Raw genomic sequence first — 10,535 nt, 5'->3', positions numbered from 1 at the left:
CTAAAAGTGCTTATATGTTAAAAGTGCTCACCACAAAGCAGACACTTCTTTGTTGGGCAACCAGCACAGCTTTTTCATGTTCTCTGTGTGTCCTCACCCGCCCCAACCTATTTAGGTCAATACAAGCAACTTCAGAGGAAGTCACTGCCTGGTTATAAGGCTATGGCTTTGGACTGCAGAGGACAGACTGTGCGAGGAAAACAAGAACACTCTGGGCCACCAACAAGCAGAGGACAGCTCCTGAATATCACACGGGACATCCACCCGATGGCATCTGGTCCCTTTACTCTGGAGACTGGAGCAGATCCCTGAAGTCAGCCCTTTTGGCAAAGGGACGCTGCTGTGCACAGAGACCTGCCTGAGGCAGGGACCTGACTGCACTGCACCGCGGGCACGAGATTCAGCCACGCTTCATTCCCCACTGTGAACCTGGGCTCGGCTGCAAACCTTCCCAGAGCATGGAGGGCTCATTGAAGAGGATCAGCCAGCCAACACATCACCCATGAAGCACAGCCAGGTAGCTGAGATGAGGGGAGTGGGACTCCAGCCACGCTGAAGCAGTTGCAGTGGGAGCAGGAGGCTGAGGCTGTGAGTATACCCCTGCCACCCTGTCCTGCTGTCTCCCCCATATCCCCCATCCTGCCTGACACTTGTGCTGAAAGCTGGCATTCAATAGGTGCTCTTCAAAACCTGTTGAGGGATCTACTGTATTTCACTGTGACTCAGATTCTCGTTGTACCTGCTTTAGATGAAGAGTTCCCAGTTTTGTCAGGTCTTTTGTTTCTGTCTGCTAAACCTCTGTTCTTCCAAACTCTGTTCAGAGTAGGATTCTTTCTTTTAGAGAACAAATCTCTGTTAACAAACATTTTTCAATTAAAGAAGCACGGGCAGGAGCAAAGAAACCAGACTAACCTCTTAGTGTTTTTATTTTTTAATGAGTTAGGTCTATCTTTGACAGTTCGGAAAATGTCTAGGTCATTCAGAATGGCACTTACCTACCTGATTTTCAATTGGACTTTTCTTTTATACAGAATTATGCTGCTTTTGAAACATCCACTGTCTTTGTCACACTTATTCAAGAAGTAATTTTGTGTAGCGAGGAGTGAGTCTGATTACAGATACATAATTTCATCTGAGGCTAAAGAATGTAATGAACACAAATTCCAGATAGAGAAGAGCACTCCCAGCCTACCCCTGTGTGTCTCAGCTTTTCTGTATTTCCTGCAAGATGACAATAGCCACTTTGTAAAAAGCTCTTTCAGATATGAGGCAGAAGTATATACTTCAAGGTCTAGCCTTGAAACTTCTGTGGGATAGCAATGCTCTTCTGAAGTGCCATTTAAAACAGATTGCGTTTCACTACGTGCAAAAATCCCCCATATAGATGCAGCTATATGAGCAAAAAAAAAAGTGCTTTTGCCAGTATAGCCTATTTTATTTGGGAAACGCTTGCAGAAAAAGATGCTTGTGCTGGTAAAACTTGCATTTGCTAGTTATCAAAGGAGAAGCATTTCTAGTGCAAACCAGGCCTCTCGTATGTGAAGCTTTTATTCAGTTCAGCCATCAGTACAGTAGAGAAAATCCTACCTCAAAGGGATTAGTAAGGTTACCTAATAGATATTATTAATGGTTTAAGTGCATAAAAAGTGCTTTAGCTAAAGGTGAAGGGCTAGACCCTTCACTAATGTAAATTGTTCATGGTCCCACTGAGGGCATGGTGGAAACACAGTGCACTGAGGGAGCTTCCTTGTGCCATCGCCTCCTGCTCAGCTTCTAGCTCAGGGCTGCACTGAATGGCCTCTCCAAGAGTGACTTCTGCATCCTTACCCCTGAGAAAAATGTGTATAAGCAAATATCTAGGTTATAAAGGAAGAGTTGTATCTAGGAAGACCCTGTTTGGGCAGGGAGGTTGGATCTGATGACCCCACGGGTGGTCCCTTCCAACCTGACCCGTTCCACGATTCTGTAGCAGTCGGATGTCTCGGGAACATGCCGACTTACACTGCCTGAGGATCTCATTTACACTGCTTTCATTATACTAGTAGCTTTTTATAGGCATCAGATTCCAGTCATGAGACTTGATGATTCTACAGAAAATACCCTCCGACGCTGTACCTTCTCACAGCAGGGCTCCCTGGCTAATCGTGTGCTTGCCCGTCAAGCACAAATCCCAGCCATTTCCTTCCCAGTTTTCCCCTGCATTTAATGTATGGAAAAGCATGACCCTGAATCAGATGAATAGCAGCCGGTTTGAGAAGGTGTGTGTGAAAATGTATCCTCACGCAGATGAGCTCAGAACAAATAGAATGGAGGGGAGGAGGGGAAGAGAGCAGAGCCGGGGAATGTGAAGCTACCCTCTCCCTGATAGTTCAGCCACTATGTGTAAGCAACAAGTTTATGCCCAAGGGAAAGAACTGAAAGCTGAGGAAATCTTAAAATTAACAGAGCTTTATGGCTCAATCAATAGGCCATGCTCCCTGAGCAAGATTAGAAATCAGATGGCACATTTCTTTCTGTTAACCCTGTTTGCTCTCCCCGAAGGCTCTTCTGCCTGAAAGCATCTGAGGTTTGATTAAGTTCTTCTCTAGGAGGAAGCCAGAGAAAGTCCATTGTATGAGAACTGCCTCCAGAATGCTGTGTTGGACACACTTTAAATAACAATAGAGGTTATTAGAGTATTAGTTTGTTAGTAATTGTGAGAGAAGATAAGTCTTCCCAATATTTGAATATGCAAAATGGCTTTGGCTAACTGAGAAAGAGAGGGGGGGAAAAAGCAAAAACCAAAACATGCCACTACAGTGAGTAACGGATGATTAAAAATCCCCATATGTAAAAAAGAAAACCCCTACCTTGTTTTACTGCTAGAAATACCTTGCCAGATTTGTTATCCCCATCAACCCCTTATATTTTCCCTCTTTGGCATTTCATCTTCACTGGGGAAATGAAATAGTTTTTTCCAAAGGGAGATGGACTGTGTTAGCACCTATTTCTTGTTTGACAGTGACCTCTATGAACCAGTCATCACTGCTCTGCCTGTTGTTTTCTTGTTAGCTCTTTGCTGTCAAATTAATTACTGTGAAGTACTAAGCTTGTTGCATTCACGTGCTCTTATTAGCTCACAGGATGTCAGAGTGATTGGATTTTTAGCATTATTTCTTTTTTTACATTCCAGGCTTTCCATTCAAAACCTGTTACTGGCAGGGAGGAAATACTGTACCTAATTCTGATCTCTCATCAGGGTAGCTCCAGTGATGCTGAGGATTTACAAAGCTGTATATTCAATTAGACTTTGTTTATATTAAACCCAACATGAACAATTAGATTTGGATTGTAATGTGACTTTGAAGCACAGCATTAAATGTCCTTCCTTCTGCAGTATAGAAGAAGAAAGAAAGCATTTATGATGAGAATAACATTTGTCCCCTCCATTCTTAAATCACAGTAATAAGCTGATCCTCCACTTGACCCTCTTCACACTCCTGAGTTGCTTGTATTAGTGACATCTAACAGCCCTCACTCGAGTGCAGTCCAGGGATCAATGAGAAGTTTTATTATTTTCTTCTTCTACAAAATGAAACGAGCAGAAGGGACTTCTTTGCTGTCATGCTTGAAATTTGTGTGTCCTGCATCTGCCCTTGAAAAGCACCATCTGGCTCGGTGAAAGAACTGAAGGTCTTGAGAGTTGTCTTCATTCCTGAAGGTAGATTTTTCTTTGTTATTTAAAAAAAAAAAAAAAGGCCCCGCGCAGGTGAGCGCGACCCCGCGGGGGCCCGGCCCGGCCGGGGCGCGGAGCGGCCGCGGTGACGCCTCGGTGGTGACACCTCGGTGGTCACGCCCCGGTGCTGCCGGTGTGCGCCGGGCTTCTCCCCCCGCCCCCTCGGCCCCGGTCCCTGGCCGCTGGTCCCCGGGCAGGGCTTCTGGCGGGAGCCGGGCGGGAATCTCTCCTGACGCCCGCCGTGAGGGGTGTCACAGCCATCCCCTTTGCCTCGGTGCCCGCTCCCCCCACCCCCCGCCAAAGCGCTGCCCCGCGAAGGCGCGCAGGAAAACCCGGTCCCCGGGCGCGGGCAGGGCCGGCTGTGCTGCCGGCTCCCCGCCACGGCTGCGGGAGTGCAGCGGTCCCGTTATTTCCCCTCCCGGCTCCCCTCGGCCGCCGCCCCGGTCCCCCTCCCCCTGCTGCCTCCGCCAGGCTCCGCGTCCCTCCTGCCTCACGGAAAACACACACAGTCCCCGGCACCCGCCCCGGCTACCCGGCCCATTCAAACAAACAAACAGAAACCCGCCCCGTCGCAAAGCCAACCGACGGTAAACTTTCTAATGACTTCTTCTTTCAAGTGCTTAAGAGGCAAGGAGCACCGAAGGGGCCATCCATCTCCCGGCCAGGGCGGGAGGGGGCCCAGAGCTGCAGCCGCTCGGGGTCCGTCCGTCCGTCCGTCCTGCCGGACGATGGGACAGGGACGCGAGCCGGTGTGTGGTGGGTGTGTTTGCAGGAACCGGGAGGGAGGGAGGGGACGGGGGGAGTTAAAGAAACAGCATAGTTAATATTTCCACATCAGGAAGTTACTGTAATAGCCCAGGAGGCAAAAGACTTAACTTAATCTCCTAAATAGTGAGGAACCCATGGCGTCTCTGTTATAGGTTGGAGTTCCCACGTGGTTTTAACTCCTGTATAAAAGTTTCAGTAGAAAGTGCCACAATGTCGTGATTTTGCAGGGGGGAAAAATTAGCAGGAGGAGATCAGAGAAGATAAGCGAGGAGCAAGCAGCTTCCCCGAGACCTTTCACTGCGGATCCGAGAGGGAACATCAGACGCGTAAAAAAAGAAAAACAAAAAACAAAAACAAAAACCAAAAAAGCCAAACAAAACAAAAAACCCCAAACAAAACAAAACACAGCGTTCAAGCCAGCACAAGGCGAGCGAAAGATCAAAAAGACGCAGAGGGAGACAGATTAACTGGAGCAGCAGCAGCAACAACAACAAAAATCACACTTAAAATAATAACAATAATAATAATAAAACCCCAACCACCAACAAGGGAGATATTGTTTAAAAGAGCAAGCGAGGGAGCGAGCCGAAGAGCTGGTCTGACCGAGTGGATCCGTGCAGCTTCTCCTGGGATCGCCGGGATCGCGCCGCTTCTCCGCTCCGCGTCGCGCAGCGTGCGGTGCCCTGCCCGCGGTGGGGGTCCCCGGGCGCCGCCACCGCATCCGCGCCGGACTCCGGACCCTCCGCGCTGCTTTGAAAATAAAAGCATCTCGCTAATAATAAGCGGGACGGTGTGGGGAGAAGACTCGCAACAGTGGAGCTGCCAGCCGCGCACCCCCTGCCCGCCGCCCTTGGCTCCCTCCCCAGCTATGCTCCGGGTCAACTTTGATGGCACGTTGAGAAGCAGCGGGCGCTGAAGGGGACAACCGAGCGGCGCGGAGCCGACCTGCTCAGAGACCTGCACCCACGGATTGTCTTGCGGGGGCGGAGTGGGCGGGGGGGTACAAGTGGCATTTCTCCCCCCCCCCCTCCTTCCAGGCTATAAATTGGATTGTATATAAATCTGCTTCGTTTATCTCCCTGACCGCGTGCAGCCTCCCCCCTCCGCCTCCCCGGCGGCACACGCCGCTTCCCCGGGCGCCCCCTCCCTCCGCCGCGGCTCCCCCCCTGCGCGGAGCGGTTGCGGCCCCCCAGCTTGGCTGCCACCGCCCCCTCCGCGCCGCGGAGCGCTCGGAGCGGCGCTGCCTGCAGACGGGCTCCCTGCGGCGCTCCGGGGCGGCCCCCAGCTCGGCCCCCCGCTCCTCCGCCATGGACGGGGCGGCTCGCCGGGGGGTGCTGGCCGCGCTGCTGGCCTGCGGGCTGCTCCTGCTGGGCGCCGCGGCCACCCCGACCCCGCCGGCCCCCGCCGGCGGCTCCCCGCAGGACACATGCACCTCCTGCGGCTTCCGGCGGCCCGAGGAGCCGGGCAAGGTGGACGGGGATTTCCTGGAGGCGGTGAAGAGGCACATCCTGAGCCGGCTGCAGATGCGGGACCGGCCCAACATCACGCACGCCGTGCCCAAGGCGGCCATGGTCACGGCGCTGCGCAAGCTGCACGCCGGCAAGGTGCGGGAGGACGGCCGCGTGGAGATCCCCAGCCTGGACGGGCAGGCGAGCGCCGGGCCCCCGGCCCACGACCCGGTCTCCGAGATCATCAGCTTCGCCGAGACAGGTGGGCGCCGCCCGGCCGCGCGCCCCCGCCGCCCGCGCCCCCTGCCCGACCCGCCGCGGCCCCTGCCCTGCCGCGCTCCCCGCCTGTCCTGCCTCGCCCCGTCTGTCATTCCCCCTGCTGGACCCCTGTCAGTCCCCCTGCTTGACCTCTGTCAGTCTTCCCTCTGCCCTGCCTGTCCTCCTGCCCACCTTCTCTTTCCGCCTGCCTGACCCGTAGCAGTTCCCCGGCTGCCCTTGCCTGGCCCCCTGCGCGCCCTGCCTGTCCTCCCGCCTGTCCTTCTGCCTGGTACAGGCACCTGGCCGCCCAGCTCACCCGCTTGTCCTTCGCTCTCCCCTCTGCCCCGCACCGTCTCGCTCTGGCCCTGCCCGCGCTTTCCCGTCCTCCCTGCTTGTGCCCCTGTGCCCGGGATTCTCCCCGGGCTGCGCCTTGCAACTCCCTGCTTTTGTCCCTCCATCCCTCCGCAGCCTCTGTGCCCCCGGCTCCCCTCCGACCGTCCTTCCAGCTGCACCGGGGCTTGTCTCTATCCCTGCGTGTCCCACTGTCCCTCCTCTGCCTGTCCCGCTCCATCTCTTGCATCCCTTGCCTTGTCCGTCTGCCCTGCACATTCATCTGGTTCACTGCCTGCATCTGTCTGTCGAGGCTTGCATTTGCCCATCCTCTCTTTCGTTTGTTTTCCATTTATTTAGCTTTCATTTCAGTATTGGCCTTGTCTGTTTGTCCATTGCATGCAGTGTCCTACCAAGTGTGTCTGTCTCCTGTCTGTCTGTCAGTCCGTTTACTAACTGCCCTCCATCCCCACGGTACCAGCCATCTCAGTCCTGTCCAGCCATTGCAGTTATGTGTCACTGAATCCCTTCAGCACAGCTTTCCAGCAGTTTAACCACTGTCCCTGTGAACTTTGCACATCTGGCTGGAACACCATCACTCTGTGAATTACCTCTCTCCTGTCTATCTGCCCATCTCTCCTTTCCTTCATCACTCTATCGCTTGTTTCATTTTCCTCTCTCTATCTTCTTGTGGCATCTATATATCATTTGTCCACAAAATAAATCTCTTTCTATCCTGTATGCTGCCCACTCATCTTCTTTATCTACCCTCCCACTTACCAAAGGCATATACATTTACAGTATCTATGGGATCTGTTGCATTATACATATGCTTGTTATATTCACATACAAAATTTATGAGCGCACACAATCTCACACAACACAAGTGATGTGGATCGGTGCAGCAGCACCGTACTGTTCTTTTTCTGTCACTGTCACCACAGTTTAAGAAAAAGTTGTGTATTTACTAACATGTGAAAGGCTTTCTTAGTGTACATTTTGGGGGTTATTATTTTTTAATAGGATGTTGTTGGGAGATTGGGGGTGGGCTTGTACTTCCATTTGGTATTCAGTCAATCGCTGTCTTTTGTAACACTTCCAAAATTGACTTTATGTAAAACGTAGACAAACACAGTGAAAATTTTTGTCACTGAACTATTACAAGGTACTGAATGGGCTCTGGAGGCACATTTGAAAGGCATCTAGGGTAACAAATGAAGACACCGACTACGCAAAAAATCCCATTCAGAGATTGACAAAAATGCTAAAGATTCTTAGGGAAGGAAAAGGCAGAAAAAAATCTACATTTAGCTCTGTACAGACGGAAGCAAAACCGATAAGGGCAGATGAGAAAATGCCTTTCCAGCAATAATTTTAAATAGCGATTGGGATGCTTTGATTCAGGGACCAGAATTACGGTCTCCGCCATAAAGGCCGGCACATTTATCACCTACACCAAATTTAGTTCGGACTTACATTACAAAATTGCAGGAAGGCCGCTGGTATTTCTGAAATGTTTCATGCAGCAGGCTCTTCTGTTTACAAATAAGGGGTTATGTCAGACATTTGGTGACATTTGGTTTTCTGTGACAATTTCTCTCCTTTAATTCTGGTGTTGCAGAAAAGCGTATTGAGAACAGCCAATAACGGCGTTACAGCGGGAACAACCGCTCCATTGCCTTGCCTCGTATGGGAGCTCATCGTTCTGGGGAGAAAAGGCAGAGATCGAAAAGATTAATAATAGCTGATATTCTACCAGACTAAGTGGGGGTTAGCTTGATCTGTTGGACAAGCAGGCACATTACTGAAATATTTTCCGTTCTGTCTCGTGAATCCTCTCCTTTAAACCGCAGCGAGAATATGTGCAAATCGAAACAAAATCCCTGGTTTGGCATTGGCGTTTTAGTGGTTATTGAAAGAGCTCTCCCCATGAGAATTGGCAGGTAGCTGAAAGTTAAAACTATTCTTAAACTGATGAGATAGCAGAGTTCTAGTCCTAGTGCTGGTCTTTTTCAAGGTGCTGCTGTAGCATCTTTAAATCTGGCTTTCTGGAAAAAAACATATATTCTGTAAAACTCTTGCTGATGTCTGTGGATCTGACACATCCGAGTGCAGCCCGATGTTGAAGGCTGCTGTGGGAAGTCCCCTTTTCAATGAATTCTAATTGCAAATCGGGGATATCTGATGCAGTGCATGCCTTCTGACTGGCACAGCCCCGTCACTGTTCGCTCGATCTGCTGTGCTCTAGTGTTGTCCCTGAATCCAGAATGGCACACAAGCTAACATTTCCTTTTTGACTTAATCTTGCTGATCTCTCCTTATCTTGCAGACGATCTGGCCTCATCTAGAGTCCGCCTCTATTTCTTCATCTCAAATGAAGGGAACCAGAACTTGTTTGTCGTTCAAGCCAGCCTGTGGCTTTACTTGAAGCTGCTTCCATATGTCTTAGAGAAAGGCAGCAGGCGAAAAGTAAGAGTCAAAGTCTATTTCCAAGACCCGGACACTAGCAACAAGTGGAATGTGGTTGAAAAGAAAGTTGATCTCAAAAGAAGTGGTTGGCACACTTTTCCCATGACAGAGGCGATCCAGGCTCTGTTTGAGAGAGGAGAAAGGAGACTGAACTTGGATGTTCAATGTGAGGGCTGTGAAGAGTATTCAGTGCTGCCAATTTATGTGGACCCCGGGGAGGAATCCCACCGGCCTTTTTTAGTGGTGCAAGCCCGCCTCGCTGATAACAAACACAGGATCCGGAAAAGAGGCCTGGAGTGCGATGGCAGGACCAATCTATGTTGCAGGCAACAGTTTTACATTGACTTTAGACTCATTGGGTGGAATGACTGGATCATAGCACCATCAGGTTACTATGGGAATTACTGTGAAGGGAGCTGCCCGGCCTACTTGGCCGGTGTCCCGGGGTCGGCTTCCTCCTTTCACACCGCTGTCGTGAATCAGTACCGAATGCGGGGGCTGAACCCGGGCACCGTGAACTCCTGTTGCATTCCAACCAAACTTAGCACAATGTCAATGCTGTACTTTGATGATGAATACAACATTGTGAAAAGGGACGTTCCCAATATGATTGTGGAAGAATGTGGTTGTGCTTGATTTAAGGTGTGTTTTGGGGGGGGAGAGAGAGAGAGGGAGAGAGAGAGAGAAACATTCCCGTACAAGATGGTGTTGGAGGAAGTTTCACTGTGTATCCAGGCATCAGTGTTGGAAAGTCACTGTGGAAAAGTTTGACAAAAAAAAAAAAAAAGAAAAAAATAATCATTTCACTTTGGTGTCAGGACAGTGGCAGTTTGTGGATCATGGACACTTATATATTCTATCACTTATAAGTTAATGCTATGAAATATCTTAAAGACACACACACACACACGAGATGTGGGCACGCACACAAACACGCGCTCAGACACACAGACACACACAGACACACACACACGAGGCAGCTCAGAAAAGGGACATGAGCACAGAAAGTCAGTGACCAGTGACGATGGACCTAAATGCCTGCCAGTACGAGTGAACGGCTGAGCAGCTGTTTCCCCGCCTGCCGGCAAAGCCAGACCGAAATGAGCTCCCTTTGCTCAGGCAAAAGCACAGACTGTGAGAACACAACGTATTCTTGCACGCAGGTGTCAAAATGACCAAACTTAGAAAATTAAAAAAAAATAAAAAGGAAAAAAAAAAAGTTGACTGTCACCTCTTAGGTCTAACAGGAAGCTGCAGGACACCTGCCTTGGGAGGTGATCACTTCCTCTTAATTTAAATTTATCTGAACATAAACATCACAGATACCCACTTCTTGCTACAGCACTTCCAGCAAGGAATCCTGTGGTTCCATCGGGGGGAGAGAGAGAGAGAGAAAAGGGGGCAGACATGTAAGAAACTGCTGTATTTCTAACACCTGGCCGTTGCGGAGTCACAAGCTGGGCTGGCGTGATCCGATGCTTTTACTGCCCACTAGCAACCCATGGTTGGCTACACCCGCCGTGTCTTGGAAAAGGGAATCAATACCA

The 10,535-nt window shown here is 50.4% G+C and overlaps 1 protein-coding gene across 1 annotated transcript; it reads left to right on the top strand.

The window, feature by feature from the left end:
- The first annotated feature begins 5,554 nt into the window (after nucleotides 1-5,554).
- INHBB (inhibin subunit beta B) lies at nucleotides 5,555-10,174 on the top strand. The gene is made up of 2 exons (XM_041473341.1): nucleotides 5,555-6,193; nucleotides 8,849-10,174. The coding sequence occupies exons 1-2, from the start codon at nucleotides 5,791-5,793 to the stop codon at nucleotides 9,622-9,624; spliced, it is 1,179 nt and encodes a 392-aa protein (XP_041329275.1). The 5' UTR covers nucleotides 5,555-5,790; the 3' UTR covers nucleotides 9,625-10,174.
- The last annotated feature ends 361 nt before the right edge of the window (nucleotides 10,175-10,535 follow it).

Source organism: Pyrgilauda ruficollis, unplaced genomic scaffold (genome assembly GCF_017590135.1).
Source record: "Pyrgilauda ruficollis isolate IOZ18807 unplaced genomic scaffold, ASM1759013v1 scaffold3, whole genome shotgun sequence".
In the NCBI taxonomy this organism is placed as follows: Eukaryota; Metazoa; Chordata; class Aves; order Passeriformes; family Passeridae; genus Pyrgilauda; species Pyrgilauda ruficollis.
The sequence above is the reverse complement of the archived record's forward strand: the minus strand, read 5'-3'. Positions and strand labels throughout refer to the sequence as shown.

Coding starts and splice junctions, on each gene's coding strand:
- INHBB (XM_041473341.1), top strand. CDS start 5,791: ATGGACGGGGCGGCTCGCCGGGGGGTGCTGGCCGCGCTGCTGGCCTGC. Junction 6,194..8,848: donor CATCAGCTTCGCCGAGACAG/GTGGGCGCCGCC, acceptor CTTATCTTGCAG/ACGATCTGGCCTCATCTAGA.